Here is an 18,763-nt window from a genome sequence, read left to right as displayed (position 1 = left end):
TTGAAGCCCAGAGAGGTTGGGTGGCAGTTCTCAGACCTCTGGGACCAGATGGAGGGCTGGGATTAGAACCCAGGCTGGCTCTCTCCAGTCTGTTCCACTGCTTCCCTGCCCATGGAGAGAATCCCACATTCTCTGGTGCCAGAGCAGAGCTGGGGACATGAGCAGGTCCCCTCTGGAAACAAGGCCCAGCCTGCATGGGGCTGACCCCATGGGCCCTCGGGTGCTGGGAAAGCGACCTCACCATGGGGGGCCGCTGCAGTGTCTCCAAGGGCCTGGCGCAGGGGCTGGGCTCGACCAGGACCTTCTGGGGAGATGCAGGACTGAGATAACCCTGCGGGCTCATTCTGGGCCTGTCCTGACCCTGCCTTCGGAGCTCCGTTCACACACCAAGCAGGGGCCAAAGGCCTGTTGCTCTGGGGCTGGGGCCAGGAAATGCAGTAAGGAGAGGGGAGGAAGGGGGTAAGTCAGGGTAGGTGACCCCGAGATGCCTGGAGGGAGGCCTGGGGGAGGTGGTGCAGAGGGGCCTGGTGTTGCTGGGGCTGCCATTTGTACCTCTCGGGGCTGGTATAGGTGCCAAGGGCCCCAGGGGCTGGGCATGAGAAGATGATGGAGGCAGAGGGGTTTGTTAGCACCTCTTCACTCCATGTCCCCACCCTCAAGACAGTAAGCCTGAGGTGGGGGTGGCGGGGACAGTGGTCAGGCTCAGGCTGGGGGCAGGGCTCTTCCTTCCTACCTCATCCCCTCCGCTCTTCTCCCCTTCTTCAGCAAGGGGCACTGAACTAGCGGTCAGGCAGACAGGGTTGCATCCCAGCTCCCCGGCTTTCCAGCCATGTGACAGTCAATGATTTCATCTCTGAGCCTCAGTTTCTTCGTTTGCAAAATGGGGACAGGCCCCTACCTTGTGGTTTGTCACTTAAACTGGGGGAGGGTGTGTGTGGTCTCAGGGGACGGGGAGATGTGTAGACCATTCTGCCCAGGGCCTGGCCGGGCCCCAGAACATGACTCCCCTGCTATTTTCTGCTGTCCGCCTCCCCCATCTTTTGGGGATCTTGGTTTTCCCAGCTATGAAACCCCCAGAGGGCCTCCAGCTCTGACTTCTGTTGCCATGTGGCCTCCGACTTACCCTGGAGTGGTCAATCGCCCATCTGGGCCTCTGTTTCCTCATCTATATGTCCGGGTTACTTGACGCTGGGCTGCACGACCACTCAGGTCTCCCAGGCCCCCACTGGCAGAGTTCCCCAAACATTCACACAAAAAGCAGAGATACAGGCCAGTGGTCCAGATGTGGAGTCTGGCTATGGACCCATCTTCTGCTGCACTGAGGGGCTGGGGGTCTCCCGGGCTGGTGCATCCCCTCACATAGGTGCTGTGAGACTGCAGGGAGGCCCCAGTCAACTCTGCCACCTTCTGGCTGAGTAGGGAACTGCCCGGAGGCCCCCTTTCCTCATCTGTCAAATGGGCTCGTGACCCACTGACCGGCAGAGATGGTGGGAGATGATGTTGTAGCAGTGCTCTGTTAACTGCTGAGGTCTGTATGCACAGCACAGAATGCTTGGACCGGTGCTGTGATGGAGCCACAGATTCTCTATCACTGGCACAAACAGGAAAGGAGGTGGACACACCAGCATCTGGGGCCCAGGTCACCGATCCAGGGGCCTGGAGTCTTGGGCCCTGCTTACCTCAACGGCTTACCCACCGTGCCAAGGAGATATGCAAGGCCCTGGAGAGCCTCTGGCCTGTCTCCATGCAGGGGGTCAGGGTAGGGGTGGGCGAGGAAGAGCAGGGAGGACCGGCTCTGGGAGTGACTGACAGGCCCAGGGAGAAGAGGCAGGATGCGAGCTGCACCCCCGCCCCCTTGCCCCGTGCCCCCGCTCAGTGGGGCCCACACTACTGCTTGGGCTGGTGGTTCTCAATCAGGTGAGAGTTTAATTCCTCCTCCCCAGGATTTTTGGCAACACTGAAAGACATTTTTGGTTGTCACAACTGGGAAGAAAGAAATCGCTCCTATCTAACGGATAGAGGCTTCCCCAGTGGCTCAGTGGTAAAGAATCTACCTGCAATGCAAGAGACACGGCAGAAGCCACAGGTTCAATCCCTGGGTGGAGAAGAGCCCCTGGAGAAGGAAATGGCAACCCACTCGGGTATTCTTGCCTGAGAAATCCCATGGACAGAGGAGTCTGGCAGGCTGCAGTTCATAGAGTTGCAAAAGAGTTCATAGGGACGCAACTTAGCAACTAAAACAATAGAGGCCAGGAATGTGGCTAAGCACCCTATAATTATGGTGCTTCCCTCTCCCTTCAAAGAACTGTCCTGCCCAAAATGGCAACAAGGCTGAAGGCAGGGTTTCTGTCTGGAGGTGGCTGCTGCCCTGCATTAGACAAGTATGGGCGGGGTGCTTGTCCTCCACCCCCCACCCTCGGCCTCTGCCCCCAGGGCCTACCGTGTCGAGGTGGGTGCGCTGGTGCTTGGCGCGGTCACTGGAGTTGCTGAAGGCCTTCTGACAGCCTGGGTGCTGGCACAGGTATGGCTTCTCGCCCGTGTGGCTCCGCAGGTGGATCTTGAGGTTCTCCAGGCGCGAGAAGGCCTTGCTGCAGCCCTCGAACTGCAGGAGAGGCCGGTGAGGGGCGCTCTGCAGGCCCTGGAGGGCCCACCGCCCAGCCCGGAAATGGGCCCCAGCATCTGCTCCCCTGCCAACCCCCTTGGCCCTGCCCGAGGCCTCCTGGTGCCCCAGTTCAGCTCCCCATGAAGTGCCCAGGACCTAGACTCTTATCTGGGAAGGTCTGGTGGGTCCAGAAAAAAATCCATCCCTCATTTAGAAATGGCCACTAGGTCTTGAAAAAAACTGGTCTTTCTGTCTCTGGACGGGTCTGCCCTCCAATGGCGTCTGAAAGTGACATGCCACTCTAATGGTAGCGCAGCCCTGAATGGACGGGGGCAGGCACATGTCCAGTGCAGACAGCCCTAGATTTGGAACCCAAGGCCTGGATTTTAGTCAGTTCCTCTCCCAGTGAGGCTCCGAGCAGTCCCCTTGATATGCCTGTGCCTATTTCCTTGCCTACAAACTTAAAGCTGTGTAGCCACCATCCAGGGCTGATACGAAGGCCCCAAGGGACGGGACACTGACTGTCAAAGGGCTTTGCCCTCCTGGAACTCGGCATCATGCTGATTGCTGTCAGAACAATGACCACACTTGTAAACTCAGAGTCTTTGACTTATCATTTGGCTGTTTATCTGTTCAATGCCCCAAGTATGCACCAGGCCCTATGCCAGGCAGTAAGCATGCAGTGGGTACAGCACAGACATGTGATGTCCCTGGTGGGGATGAGGATGGACAGAGAGGAGCACAGACAGTGCTGATTCTGGCAGCTTCTGTCCAGCTCCCATCTCTCCCCCCAGAGTCCTCTAACTTCAAACTCCTTCCGCCCTACCCTCTACACAGCTACCCCAGGAGGCTCTGATGTATGAAAGAGACCCTGCTGCTCTTGCCTAAATGCGGGCCTGGCATTCAAACACCCAGCCCTCCACACCTCCGGGCCCTCTCAACTCCCCACCCAAGGCTCACAGCAGCAAGGGTCTGCCAGGTAATGCCAAGTCTTTGTTTTTGTAAGACACTCAGCAAGGAATGTCCTATTTCTCTCGTCACAGTCTGTCCAACCCGTCAGCCTGCAAGATCCTTCGCACACAGCCCCGAGGAGCATTCCCTGGTCCCCGTGTGACTGGCTGCCCTTTCCTGCTTCTCCTCACTGTCTGCCTTCCATTCCCAAGGTGCTTGCCACGAGCAGGAGGAGGAGGTACCCTGGCCTGCCTCTGCTCCCTCCGTCCAGGCGTGATGCTGGAGGTTTAACCACACGACAGTCAAAAAGTGAGCGGCCCCAACATCCCCACCTCAGAGACGGAGGCTTCCTAGGGTGGTCCCAGGGTTGGGACAGGACACAGGCCACGTCTGGTGCCAAAGCCCAGGTGGCTCCTCTGTGCTCGCTGTCTTCCCAGGGGCAGGGGGCAGAGGGAGGCGACTCTTAAGAAGAAATCAGAGGAGGCAGGGTTCCCTCTCTCGAGCCACTGGTTCCATCGTCTAGGCCAGGACAGACGTGAGACAAGGACTCAGAGACAACGGCCAGTCTGGGGCGGGCACTCCCGGCGCCTGTCCCTTGAAGGCCCGGCCGCAATGCGGCCGTGCTCTGCTTGGGGCTGGCCCAAGGCAAGGCGCCCGCAGCTGGGTTTTCGAAGCTGTTCCACTTCCTATTTCCAGATGTTATGCCTTTTCCATGCATCAAAACCAGAAGGAAATCCTGTTTGGGGAGTAAATAGGCCACAAGCCACACCCCCACCCCCTGCAAGGCTTGGGCCAGGTTCATGCACAGTGAGGCCGAGCAGCTGAAGGGCAGGCTGCTTCTCCCCGGAGCCGGTCCCTTTGTTCCTCTCCGGCCCTTGCCGGGAGGGTGTACGTCTGAGGTTTACTGGGGGCAGTAAACTCCTCACATGCTGTGTGCTGTTCCTGACTTTGGGAGGGTCCTCCCTACTCTGGAGACCGGTACATCATCTCCCCACTGGGGCCTCTGCGCCCGTCTGGCCAGTTGTCCGTCTCAGCACAGCTACCCCCACCCCCATGCCTTTGTTGGGGCTGCCCCCTTCCTGGGATGCCTGCCCTTCCAACTCGCTGACAATTTAATTCAGACATTTTTCAGAATCTTCAGCTTGGGGTTCTAGGTCAGACACGTCTCTCATCTGCATACACCCCCATGTGTTAGGCTGTAGCCACACGGGAGTGATCAGACCCCAAATGGGTAGGGAACTTGAATGCCCCCAGGCCTGCTGGAGCTGTTCCCTGGGAATGGAACGCCTTTCCTTTCTTCACTCACTCAGACATCTACTCGTGGTGCCCCAGCTCTGCCTCCGTGGAGAAGCTGTCCTCAACCTCCCGCTCCTGCTCGGTCACATCCTGAGCTGTGCTGAGGTTTCCACTGGGCATCCCTTATCCTCTCTCCAGGCCTCCAGGCTGAGGGTTTGGGAGTTCCTCGTGGGCAGGGCTGGCATTTCACTCGTGGGGCAAAGGGTAGGTTAGAAACATGATCTAGTGGTGCTAAGAATAGGGTTCTGGGGCCTACGGGTGCATGTACCTCCCTCGTGCTCATCCAGGTATCCCACATCTGTGTATGTGTGCTGTGCCCATGTTGGTCTGGCTCATTCTGCCCGCCCCCCATCCCACTGGAACTCCTCAGAACTGAGTCCCAGACTGGGGTATATAACAAGCATCTGGCCGAGGCACCACGATGGGGGTCCCATCCCTCAAGGTAGGATCAGAGGTAGCAGCAGGTGCATCAGCAGTGGCCTGGGCAGGACAGGTCTGGGACAAGGATGCAGGTACCCCTGGCAGAGCAATGCCCCCATCAGGGCCAGCATCCCAGGTATGAGGGTATATGGGCTCTGCTTGCAGTTACCTGCCGAGGTCCCTGCAGCCTGACCCTTTAACAACCCCGGAGATGGGCTAACAGAGGCAGAGAGAAGAGGAGGGGAATGCACATGGGTTCAGCACCTGGGCGTTCACTCTGCTAGGCCTGGCACTGTCCCCATTGTGATCTCGGATCCTCTCCACAGCCCTTGGGGTAAGTATTCCTCTCCTACTGTCAGGAGCTGAGGCTCTGGGGAAACCAGCAGAGCAGTTCCAGGCATGAACCCTGATCCAAGATGAGTGCCTTCAGTTCTCTGAGTCTCAGTTTCCTCATTGATAAAACTGGGTGAGTTCTACCAGCCTTGGAGGCTGTGAGGACTGCATAGTAAGTGCTTATCTTGGTACCAGGTTCTTGCTCAATATCGTCATGGTGGCCATCATTTGGGATCACAGAGCAGGTAAGTAGTGGAGCGGCATTCTGCCCAGGGTGGCAGTTCCTGGGCTTGCTGCCCCTCTGCCCAGTTGGAAGGGTGTGTGTGTGTCTGAGTGTGTGTGATGTCCCACTGGGCATGGTGGGCTCCCAAGTCTCCCCAGTGTCCTGTTTCCAATTCTTATGCCTTAACCCCTCACTTTCTTCCCACAGCCTGATTTCCAGATTTAACTTTCTCAACACACCCTGTGGTCTCCAGCCCTTGGCTTGGATATTTAAGGGGCGTCAGCCTGGGCCTGGGGCCTGGAGCAGGTTGGGGACCAGGGAACTGTCTGGAGGAGCAGGTGCCCCAGCACCTCCTGTGATAAGGAGTAATCCCAGGGCTGTCCAGGCCCCACCTCCAAGCCCCCATCGTACCTTGGGGAGCCAGGAGCCAGCAGGACTCACAGAGGTGGAAGGACCTGGTTTGGAATCCTAGAGCTGGGGCATCTGAGTTTCTCATGAGGCCCTCTCTGCTGCCTTATAGCTGGCAGCTTCACCAGAGAGCCCCCAAGGCCCCTCCAACTCTAACGCTTGATGAGTCTCTTTCTGAATTGTAAATCTAACCAGGTCACCCCTGCTCAGGACCCTCCGTGGCTCGCTGTGCCTCCTGACATCCAGTCAGCTCCCTTAGACTGGCATTTGAGGCCCTCCACTGTGGGTATGTCGGAGCCTGGAAAGCAGGCGGCTCTGTGATCCTAGCAAATCAATGTCTTCTCTGTGGCTCAGTTTCTTTCTCTGCAAAATGGGGATGTGAGGAGCCCACTCACAAAGTAGTTGTGGCGGTGGGGCATCGTGCATATGTGCGTGTCACACAGGACATAAATGTGTTCACTATTAGCGTGGTGGTGGTAGTTGCTCCTGACTTGCCCTCAGGGGGCCACCTGTGTAGGTCAGGTCCTGCTGACTCCAGCAGTAAAGAACCCTTGGTGACGTGTTTGTCATTGACTGGTGTGGCCCTAAAATTCTTTTCACGCCAAGCCCATGGAGTACCCTTTGTGTAACCTCCAAAGGGAGTGAGGCAGCTTTTTGTGGGGGAATGGCTTGAAGGGGCCCCATGCATTGACTGACTGTGTGGGGGCTTGGAGGGCAGCAGGGAGACGTACCCCATCACTGTTGTGTTGTGGGTGTACAGATGCTGCAAGAAGGGAAAAATGAGTCTTGCTGGAGCACAGATGGAGCCAATGGGCACATCCCAGGCTTTGGGTCTCAGTTTCCCTGAAGAGGATGGCCTGAGGTGATGTTATGGTGACCCAAGGGTATAATGATGTTTCCATGGGGTGTGCACTCCAAGGGGAACACTCTTGGGGTGGGGCCTTCCTGACATCCCTCCCCTAACGCAAAGACTGGAGCCTATAGGGGTGTCTGAGTCCCCCCTTGCCCACAGTTACACCCTGCATGGCTCTCCCGTGTCTCAGCAAGTACAAATGCTCGCCCCAGCATTCTGGCTGGTGTGACCTGGCCCCTACTGACAGCTTGGTGATATCTGCCCCTCCATGCCTGCATCACTGCATTTCAGCATCAAGCATCAAAGTGGCCTGGGTGCAAATCCACACTTCCCAACTGGATGACCTTGGCCAAGTTCATTTCACATGCTAGAGCTCAGATTCCTCATCCATAAATAGGGCATAACTTGGGCACACCTGGGCACATGGCAGGTGGGTGCTCTCTGTGAACCACAGGGCACATGCAGTATCCTGTGGCCACGGCCCTGATTCCAACCATGGGCACCCAGAGAATTACCTGAGCACCTCTTATTTCGAATGAACTTGAAATAACCAAACATAACAGATTTAGCTGGCCGGAAGCAAAGGCTCATATGCCATGGGCAACAGAGTGTGGCTACTGTGGGTAAAGGGGTATACAGAGGGGAGAGAAGGAAAAGAAGAGACAGCGAACAGTCTAGAAAAATGTAAGAATGAGTATTAAGTTTTTCTATTTACTTAGAATGCATAAACATTAAAATATCTACTAAGATGAAACTGGAGTGAATTCAGAGTTATATAAGAGACTGGGTGATGCCCTCTCAGTCACCTGTCAGGAGCCAGGAGCTGGATGTGCTTTGTGTGACATTTCATTTATTCATGACAATGCACTCTTCTGGTGAGGTTCCTTCCCGGCCCTACTCTGCAGATGCAGAAACTGAGGCTCAGAAAAGTGACGTCACTGGCTGGAAGTGACGTCACACAGCCGGTAAGTGGCGGACCTGGACTGGCTCCCAGGTCTGGCAGATGTGGTCTGCCTGTAAGTGTCCCTGACTGCTCTGGTCACTGCCTCAGGGACCCTCCATAAAGCTCCAAAATCAGGCTGGTTCTCAGGAACTATGACCATCATTCCCCACTGGGCTCACATCCGGGGTTCCTTTCCCAGGCAAGACCAGGCCCAGCCCTGGATGCACAGTTGATGCTGGGAGATGGAGCTGCTCTCCTTCCTCCCAGCGCCTCCGAGAGGACAAGCCACCACACACAAAGGAAAGCTGAGGTGACACAGCAGAGAAGAGCAAGCCCATCTGAGGCATAGAGCCTTGAAAGGCCCAATTCCCACATGTGGGGCGTGTTACAAAAGCAGATTCAAATAACGGGGAAAATACCCCAGGAACCGTGAAGCCCTAGACCATCTGGAGTTTTATAGTAACAGGCAGGGGAAAATCAGAACCTAATTGAAAAAAGTCCACTGCAATCCATTACTGCTGCATGAAGCTCACAGAACCCAGAGCAGAAGATGAAAGACCAAGCGGAGCCATCCCAAGAGCTGGGGAGGCGGCACCAGCTTCCCTTCCAGGCCGAGCCCAGGGACCCTGAAAGCTCTGGCCAGGGGAGGGGGAGGGCGTGGGTCCGACGTCAGAATCTGCGGGGCTGGGCTCACCCCCCTCTTGGGCTGCCCTCTCTGAGCCTTTCCCGTGTCTGTGAAAGGGCTGAGCAAGGTCATTCAGGGCAGCTCCAGGACACAGCCAGCTGATGCTGGGCACGCCTGTTCTCTCCCTCTGGGTTCTGGGGGAGGATCAAGGGCCTCATCTCACATGTGAGGTGTGGGACACTGTTCCACAAGCCAAAGGCTGTGAAGTTGCACAGGCAGAAGTCTGTACTGGGGCCCCCACCACTGACCACCACGAGCTTGGGCAAGTCATGTCCCATCTCTGCCCTCACTTTTATCCTCTCTAAAATGGGGCCACAGCAAACGGCTGCTAGAAGTAAATAACAGGGCATGCTTAGCACGGGAATGAGGACACAGTAGGTCCCCGAGGATTGTCAAGTGTCCTCCCTGCAGTTGCCTTGGGCCCAGGAGGAGGGAGGCCCCTTTCTCAGGCTCTGGCTGAGGATCTGGACACAAAGGGTAAGGAGGTTTGGGGGAACAGGGCACTCGGGCGGGGCAGAGGAGAAAATGCCTCCAGTTTTGGGCTTTGCCAGTGACTTGCTTCTAAACAAACACATTTCTGGTTTAAGGGTAAAATATATTGGGTTACAGCAGTCTGGCAGGCCATCTGGGGATCAACTTCCCATTTTGGTACAAACTTTTAACCTACTTTCAACAATGACTTGGATGGGAGAGCTGCACGGTGCCAGACCCTTCTCCAAGACATCAAATAATTCTGCATTTGGCCAGCTTGAAAGGCCAGCCAGCCAGGAGCTGGGATCCACTGCTCACCCCACATCCCAGGAGTTACTGTCCTCTGAACCCCGTGGGTTTTCCATGAGGTCTTCTCATAGCCTCATGTTTCACAGGGATAGGTGGAAGCAAGAAGTGGAGGGACAGAGGTGGAGAGTCCTGGGAGGTGAGGCCAGAGGGTACCGGCCTGAACCGTGTCCTGTGAGAGCTGTGAGGGTCTGGTCCATCCTCGGGCACATAGTCCCTCTGAGTGAACGAATGAATGGGCAGATGGGAGCAGGAGGGAGACTCTGACAGTGACAGCAGCTATCACACTTACTAGGTAGCAGGCTGGGCCAAACTCCCCCTTCACATATCTCCTTAGTCCCTTTAGGCCAGCACAACAAGTCCCGTTGTTACAGAGACAAAAATGGAGGCCCAGGGAGTTGATGTGAGAGAGACCCTGCATTCATGAGGGATGGGGCCTGGGTTTGCCTCTGGGGCTCCTCTGTCCTGGGTAGCCAGGACTAAGGGGTACCATGTGATCTGAGGAGAGAATTTCTCAGCTCATCCAGAGAGGCTGGCAGATCAAGGGAAGGGTGGAAGCAGACAAAACAGAGGGAGACTGGGCTAGAAGGCCACAGGTCTCCTTCCCAGAGGAGACTTCCCAAGCCAGGGGAGTGGGGCTAGAGGCTCCCATCTCTTCCTCACCAGTTCTGCACTGGAGGCTCTGGGCTGGGCCCTTCTCCCACAGAAAGCCCCTGTCTGGGCAAGAAATGGGCTGCTGTTCCCAGCCAGAGAAGGCCAGGGGGCTAGGCCACCTTTCCAGGGTGTGTGGAGTCCCCCAGAGTAGAAGCTACATGGGGAGGTTGAGTCTGCTTACCAAGTAGACAGGTGGAATCCAGGGGGCTCCCTGTGCTGAGCGGGGGCACACGGCTTGAGGTGTGGAAAGAGGCTCAGCTGGGGGACAGGACCAGCAGAAGGCAGATTGCACAGAAAGGCTGACACGTACACACACACACACACACACAGAGCAAGTCACCAGCCACAGACCCGGAAATGCAGACCCACATACACACATACACACTCTGACACCTCTCCTGTTAACCAAGCCACATGTCAAAGACATAGAACCCCAGGACACCAACATATAGCACACACACACACACACACACACATACCATGATTCATGCAACACACACACACACTCACACATACACCCAAGGACACCCAAGCCCCAGACCCCACCACAGGCACAAATGTACAAACTCCCCAGACTCTAGATACACTGACACACAGCCCCACGTGCAGCACAGGCAGAAACTGGCTCGCATATCAGACAGAGGACACAGATGGCCTCATGGTGGTCTGTGTATGCACAGGGAGAGACACCCAGAAACAATATCCAGCAAAGACTTCCTCCAAGAGGCCAGTGGATAAAGACGTGTCCTCACACCAACACCTCGACACCTAACACAATCAGACCCACAGGCAGCCACGTTCCCACCTGCTTCTCCTTGGTTCCAGGCCACCCAGGAGATGGGGCAGGGGGAAGGGAGGGAAGACACGGCTGAGCCCCCTGTATCTCCTGACGTTCCCATGGCTGCTGCATTGGCTTGGCTTTGGGGAGGGAACATGTAGCCGGGGAGAATGCCAAGACAGGCCACAGCCACCCTTTGACCCCGCTGACCTCTAGCCCGCTGCCCACGCCCCTTTCCCAAACTCCAGGGCAGACTTCTGCCCCTGCAGCGTCCTCTGCCTGTCCAGTCCTCCTTGCCCTCTGGGCTTGTCTCAAGCCCCAGCCCTCCCCTCCTCCTGTGCCAGGTCATCCTTAAACTCTTTTTGCCCTTCTCTGAGCATCTGGACACCACCCTGGTGCACCGATGCCCAGACTGTCTGTCTCTCACCGCTAGTCCTCTGTATGGACAGCATACACCCCTTGGGCCTTGCCGGGTGCTGCCTGGCCTTTAGGAGCTCACTTCCCATAGGGGAGGCAGGCAGGCGGGAAAGCTACACAGCGGCCCATCCCACCTCCACAGCTGAAGCATCTGGAACATTTGCTGAGGAAACACGTCTCCGGAGGGATCAATGTCTGACCCTAAGAGGTGGGGGAGAGGGAGGTGAGTGCTACCCCAGAAGGAGCGGGGGAGGGACTGAGATGTACAACGAATGAAAACATTCTCTCCAGCCTCAATCCTCCCCCAGATAAGACTGTGCCCACAGGCTGGGGCTCAAGTCCACTTCCTCCTCCTCCTGGCCCCTGTGAACCTCAGTGTGCTCCCTGCAAAGGGGGTGGCACTCCTGGTCTCAGGAGCCTATTGTAGACATGTGGTCTTGGTCCTGGGCACAGGACAGGTGCTCAGAAGATGTTAATTCCTTTCAACTCCTCTCCCGAATTCCAAGGAACAGCAGGGCATGGGTCCATGATGTGAAAAATGTTAGGGTCTGAAGGTCTGACTCCAGCCCTGGCTCTGTCACAGGTTACTGTGTGACCTTCCACCAGTCACTTTCCTTTTCTGGGGCTGCCTAACCCAGGATTGGGAGTGCAAAGGTGGGGCTGCAGGAATTAAGACTTGCGCAACCCTCAGCATCCTGGGGCTGCCTGGGGAGAAAGAAGATCCAAGACATTTCATCCATCACCTGAAGGAAAACCTCATGTCGGGTCAATGGGAATCATGACAAGTGTGCAGATGCCAAGTTCTCGTCTGAGGTCACAAGTAGGTGAAAGCAATCTGCCCCATGAGTACTTGGGTCTCAGCTCCCACCAGCAACACCCCGTGAGGCTCTGAGCCCCTTGGAAGGGGGAGGGCTGGGCCAGACCACTGTTGTGTGTAGCTCTGCTCATTGTGGGGCTGAGGGTAGGGGGATCAGAGAGGGCTGTGCTCAGTCAGCGGGCGTCCTCTGCAAGAGGAGGTGAGAGACCCGTCCCAGGCACTCAGGAACAGAGCCAAGTGCCTCGTGTTCACCAGGACAGTGCAACGTGGTTCCCAAGTCACCTTCAGGGATATCCTCAGTATCTAAATTGGGCTGGGCCTGACACCTGGGGCCCAGTGGGACCATTTTCCCACTCACCACAGATCTACTGGGAGACCGCAAATGGCTGGCCCTGGGCTGGCAACTTAGGGCCACACAGAGTGAGGCCACGTGGCCCACATCACAGGCTCCTGCCACTGACGGAACCCAGTGCCTGGACTCCCTGATAAAGGTGGATGGAAGCAAAGCTGACAGCCTAGCTCTCACACTCAAGCTAGTGAAGGAAGCTCAACTGCCATTAGGAACTAATTACACAAACTACAACAACAAAAACAAATGAAATCCAACCTATGGAAGCGATGAGATGCCGGGAAGAAACACGGCAAACCCTTCTGGTGACCAGGCACCTCAGTGTGCGGAACATCTCTGTTTCCTGGCCCTACTACATCACAGTAATCCTGCCAGAGGCAGGACCAGGGCTCATGGGCTCACTCTGGGGCTTCTTGGTAGTTGGAAGCCACTGCCCATGCCCCCAACTCCCAGCTGGCCCACAGTGCAGGAGACCTCCAGCTGTGAGCAGGTGCCTAGCAAGTTCAGACACGGAGTCTCCTGGGCCAGGAGTCCTGGGAGCCGTAATAGCACTCTACCTCCTGCCCAGTGCCTCTGGGAGGAGATAACTTAGCAGACAGCAGAGCAGACAAGGGTGAGCTCCTGGCTTTGGGGTTTCAAAATCTCAGGTCTCAGGGCCGAATGGAAAGAAATCTGGAGACAGAGATGAGATGTGCAGTGACTATTTTCAAATGATTTTCTGCCAAAAATCCATCTGAGAGTGTCCAGCACAGGGCCTGGCACACGGTGGGCCTGTGTGAATATCTGTTAATGAATGAAAGAAGCAAGCAATAAACAAATGAGCCTTCAGGGAAGTGTGGGGCAGGGCAGCCCCCTGATTTAGTGGAGTCCAGGAGAGGCCTAGTTGAGAAGAAGAGCAAAGCATCCTGTGTTCTCTCCCACAAAGATGTCCAGCTGGGAAAGGGTCCCTGGGGGAAAGCAAGACCCGGGAAGATGTCAAGGCTCCCTCAAAGTGGGGGGCCCTTTCACCCTGGGGCCAGGCTTGTGGGGAAAAAAAACTAGGCTTGTGGTAAGCCCTGAAGCAGGGCTCTTCCCAGGCAGGGCTGAGGTTACCCACGGACAGGACTCTGGATGGATATCTTAGGAGGTCCCACGCCCAGATGTTGAGTCTAAGCTGGACCTGAAGAAGCCTTTCAGGTGGACAGAAGATGGGTGGGCTCTGGTCAAAGTTGGGGCGGGAAGCTGAATGCCTCAGAAGGTGCCAGGATGAGAAATGACTCTGAGGACCCCTTGGTTCAGTGCAAGCCCCCTATGCCCCCAGAATTGGGGCAGTGGTTTGTGAACTGCCTGAGATGTGTGAATTACCCAATATATGGGGGTTCAGAGACAAGGGAATTCAAGGAAATTTTTCAACTTACATTTTTTTCTCTCACATTCAAGCTTTTAGACTCCAGGTTCAGATCTGACATAAATAGAGACCATTGTCTACCACATCAGGGGCTTCCCCAATGGCTCAGTGGATAAACAATCTGCCTGCAATGCAGGAGACACAGGAGATGCAGGTTGGATCCCTCGGTCACGAAGACCCCCTGGAGTAGGAAATGCCAACCCACTCTGGTATGCTTGCCTGGAAAATTCCACAGACAGAGGAGCCTCACATGGCGGTCAACAAAAAGCAGACTGGTCTACAGATTTGGGAAACATTGGGTCACGGGAAAGAAATGACTAGAAACAAAGAATCAAATGTTTCACGTCACCAGAAAATAATGATACTAGCCGTAATAGCCATCACACTGTCTTTCAGATTCCCCCCAGAGTGTTTATTTCCCCTAAAACCCCAAATCTCCAGATGTTCAGTCCAACACAGGTTGGAAAGTGCTGGAAGAGTCTGGGGGAGCCATCCTGCCCCTCACCTGCGTGTGGGGTGCCCCAGGGTCTGATAGAGAAGCGTGCCTTCTGCTGGGCCAGACAGGCTGCTCCATTCTCATGGGACTCCTCCATCCCTTGAGCAAGGAGAGAATCACCCTGTGGTCACCACAGGGAAGAACAACCCAGTAAACTGAAAAAAATTACAACCATATGATAAAGCAGGAAGGGGTCCTTAAGGAGGAACACGCTGCAAGGCACTTCGCTGAGAACCGAGGGGGTGGCAGAGGGGCATCCTGGGGAGCAGGGCCCCACCCAGATGCCTGGCTGCGCAGAGCAACTCAAAGACACCTGGAACTCATTAGCATTATGTCAGGAATAATATAAAATTAAAACATTTAGCTTTGGCTTCTAAAATTAAGGAGGACAAAAAGAGAAGGATGCCATTGTGCTGAGCCACTCAGCTATGACTTGGGCACCAATAATTTACAGGAAAAAAATCTCTGCCTTGCACTTGGGCCCAGCTGGGTCCCCTGCCAGCAGAGGCTGAGGACGGACGGCTGAGTCTCCAGCTCTGTCCTGGGGGAGGCAAGTTGGGAGCCTGGGTGAGGCCCAGGTGAGGTCTTCTAACCACTCACTCTCCATGGCAGTGCCAGTTATATGCCAGTCCTCCCACTCTCCTAATTGACTGGCCTGTCTCTACACTGGCCACTGCCCCCCAAATCCATCATCTGCCTTGCAGCAGAGAGTTTTCTAAATTGCACTCTGCCCTCGACATTGCTCAAAACCCATCGATGGCTCCCTACTGCCTGCAGAATACCCAAGGCTCTCAGCCTGGCATTTCCAGCCTCCCACCATCTGAATCTAGCTGTGGCTGGCTCTCCAAACTCTCCAAGCTCCTTTCTCCCTCTCTCCTCTCCACTTACACTCATGACTTGGAGTCTTGGAACTTTATACCTCTGTTCCTTGCAGATGCTGTTCCTTCAGCCTGGAATTCCCTCAGACTCCAGGGCTCAGGACCGATGGTGGCGCCTCTGCAGAGGCTCTGGGGGAGGTCCTGACCAGACTCCTTTCTGCGTCTACCTAGGCTCAGGGGTAAAAGCAAGGTCCCTGGGCTGGGCAGCGTTGGGGACGCTCAGCAAAGTCAGGACTGGCCATCCCTCAGAGGCCCCTGTGTCACAGATGGGGGACATTATGACAGCCCGGAGAGGGCATGGCTGCCCTGCCCCCAGTTCTGACCTCTCTGGACTCCTAGGGCATGCTGACTCTGGGGTTCAGAGTGCTCTGGAGTCATCCAGGCTCGAGTTCAAATCCCAATACCCCTCCTACTCTGTGACTGGCACAAAGCACCTAACCCCTCTGGACTTCAGCATCTTTGTTGGTATTGCAAGGATGGAGACAGAAGTCTAGTGCTGCCCCGCCTCAGGGCTGTGGACAGTCAGCACCAGGCTCTATCCTATAACCAACTGTTGCCACCCGTGACCCCTGTGCAGAGAAACGGAGGTCCCAGGTTACAGAGGACAGGGTCACTGACAAGATGGAGATGGAGGCTCCGGTTCTGGAAAAGCAGTCTGGGAAGAGTTCACAAAGCCTGACTTGTCCGGGGGCACAAGACAGCTGACCAGCCATTCATACAGTTCCTCACTCATTCATTCACTCAGCTAAATGCAAATGGCTAGGTGTCCAAAATACACTTCAGTAAAGAAAGCAAGTTACCAGACAACACATCTAGGATGATTGCATTCCAATAAGGAGTATAATTATCACATATGCAGAGAAATACTCTAAAATGTTAAACAGTGGTTATTTCTGAGTACTATAGAGGTAACTTTCCCTTTTTTCTTCTACTATCCCTTTTTTTCTACTCTCTACCTCTTGATACATTATACTTTTGCTTTAGACTACTCTGCTTTGTTAAATTAAAAAAAAAAAAAGTCACAGGGACCAGTGTGATGCTTTATAGACAGATCCAGGCTGCAGAAGAATTAGACTTCCTTTGTAATTCGGCACGTGGCTTTGGGTGAGCTCTCCTGCATTAAAAAGATCTGGGGATGTTCCCACCCTCATTGTGGAGCCGGAAAGATCTGAGTCAGGTCTGCGTCTGACACTTGCCCTCAACCTATGACATGCGGGTGAAGGACTTCCCTCTGACCTCAGTTTCCACACAAATACACAGGAACCACATGATGGCCTCTGAAGGGATCTGAGGATCAAGGATGACATGGATGGTGACCCATGACATTTGTGTCTGCATCAGGGGACGAGGAGCGCCTCCTCACAGAGTGACATCATCAGGCTGTTTCACACGTGGTGATCAGCGATGACTGAGGAGGAGTCTCAGGAGACCGAGTGTCCGGATTAAGTAAACAGCGGACACAAGCCCACTCCTGGGGTAGAGGACACATGGGCAGGTCCGAGCCACAGCCTGCACATGTTACATTTCACGCCCCAGTCACAGCCCCAGAGCGCCCAGAAGGAGCAAATGTGCCTCCAACATCCTTCTCTGCAGCCTCCGCTGAATGTCTGGGGACCCGCCTCTGAGCCAGCTGGATGGACTGCAGGCTCCAGAGTGGGTGGAACTGGGTTCCAGTCCCAGCCCTGCTGACTGGTCCCTGCCCTTAGCCATGGTACTGAGCCTCTCTGGTCCAGAGTTGTCTTCTGGAAAACAGTTAACACTCCCTCGTTGTAGGTTTATACTATAAGGGCCAAATGAGATAGGAGACTGCTTGGGATCTACCATTTCTTACTCTTACACATGAGTCAGTAAGTATTTCAAAATAAAAGTTTAATTTTTAAAATCTATTTAATCATATATTAATAGAAAAATCCCAAATGCCCATTAAGTGATGAATAAGCAAAAATAGTTTATCAATACAATTGCGTATTATTCAATCATAAAAAGGAATGAAATGCCAACACATTCTACAACATGGATACACTTTGAAAACACTTGCTCAGCTGCTTAGTCATGTCCTACTCTTTGCAACCCCATGGATTGTAGCACTCCAGGCTTCCCTGTCCTTCACTATCTCCCATAGTTCACTCAAATTTATTAAGTCAGTGATGTCATTCAACCATCTCATCCTCTATCATCCCCTTCTCCTCCTGCCCTCAATCTTTCCCAGCATCAGGGTCTTTTCCAATGAGTCTGCTCTTTGCATCAAGTGGCCAAAGCATTGGAGCTTCAGCATTAGTCCTTCCAATGAATATTCAGAGTTAATTTCCTTTAGGATTGACTGATTTGATCTCCTTGCTGTCCAAGGGACTTTCAAGAGTCTTTTCCAGCACCACAATTCCAAAGCATCAATTCTTCAGGGCTCAGCCTTTTTTATGGTCCAACTCTTACATCTGTACATGACTATTAGAGAAACCATAGCTTTGGCTATAAGAATTTTGTTGGCAAAGTGATGTCTCTGCTTTTAAATACACCGTCTAGGTTTGTCATCGCTTTTCTTCCAAGCAGCAACTGTCTTCTAATTTCATGGCTGCAATCACCATCCACAGTGATTTTGGAGCCCAAGAAAATAAAATCTGCCACTGTTTCCACTTTTCCCCCTTCCATTTGCCATGAAGTGATGTGACCAGGTGCTATGATCTTAGTTTTTTGAATATTGAGTTTTAAGCCAGCTTTGTCTCTCTCCTCTTTCACCCTCATCAAGAGGCTCTTTAGTTCCTCTTTGATTTCTGCCATTAGAGTGGTATCATCTGCATATCTGAGGTTGTTTATATTTCTCCCAACAATCTTGATTCCAGCTTGTGATTCATCCAGCCTGGCATTTAGCATGATGTACTCTGCATATAAGTTAAATAAGTAGGGTGACAATATACAGTTTAGATGTACTCCTTTCCCAATTTTGGGCCAGTCCTTTGTTCCATGTCTGGTTCTAACTGCTGCTTCTTGCCCAGTCCTAACCCACAAACAGGTTTCTCAGGAAGTAGGTAAGATGGTCTGGTATTCCCATCTCTTTAGGAATTTTCCACAGTTTGTTGTGATCCACACAGTTGAAAACATTATGGCAAGTGAAAGAAGCCAGACACAAAGCACCACATATTGTATGATTCCGCTTATATGAAGTGCCAGAATAGGCAAATTCATGAGACAGAAAGTAGATCAGTGCTTGCCAAGGGCTGGGTGGAGGGGAGAATGGAAGTGACTGCTAATAGATACAAGGTTTCTTTTGGGGGTGATGAAAATGTTCTGGAAGTAATACAGTGAAAATGGTTTCACAACTTTGTGAATATACTCAAAACACTGATTTGTATACTTTAAAAGGATAAATCTCATGGTGAGTTATGTTTCAATGAAACTTTTAAATTAAAAAAAATGACAGACAAAGAAATGGCAGGGCATTCCACTTCTGAGTATGAACAGGCCTGCTGCCCCAGTACTACTGAATGCCAGAAAGCGGTGT

At 53.8% G+C, this 18,763-nt stretch overlaps 1 protein-coding gene across 1 annotated transcript in view; it reads right to left on the bottom strand.

Annotated features, from left to right (window-relative positions):
• Positions 1–18,763, bottom strand: part of GLIS1 (GLIS family zinc finger 1) — a 264,245-nt gene that overhangs the window by 21,207 nt on the left and 224,275 nt on the right. Inside the window, exon 6 of the mRNA XM_055585833.1 lies at positions 2,441–2,602. Coding sequence (XP_055441808.1) covers positions 2,441–2,602 — 162 coding nt within the window. The remainder of the gene's footprint in view (positions 1–2,440; positions 2,603–18,763) is intronic.

This window comes from Bubalus kerabau, chromosome 6 (assembly GCF_029407905.1).
Source record: "Bubalus kerabau isolate K-KA32 ecotype Philippines breed swamp buffalo chromosome 6, PCC_UOA_SB_1v2, whole genome shotgun sequence".
Classification (NCBI taxonomy): Eukaryota; Metazoa; Chordata; class Mammalia; order Artiodactyla; family Bovidae; genus Bubalus; species Bubalus kerabau.
Note: the sequence above shows the minus strand (reverse complement) of the source record. Positions and strands in the feature narration are given on the sequence as shown.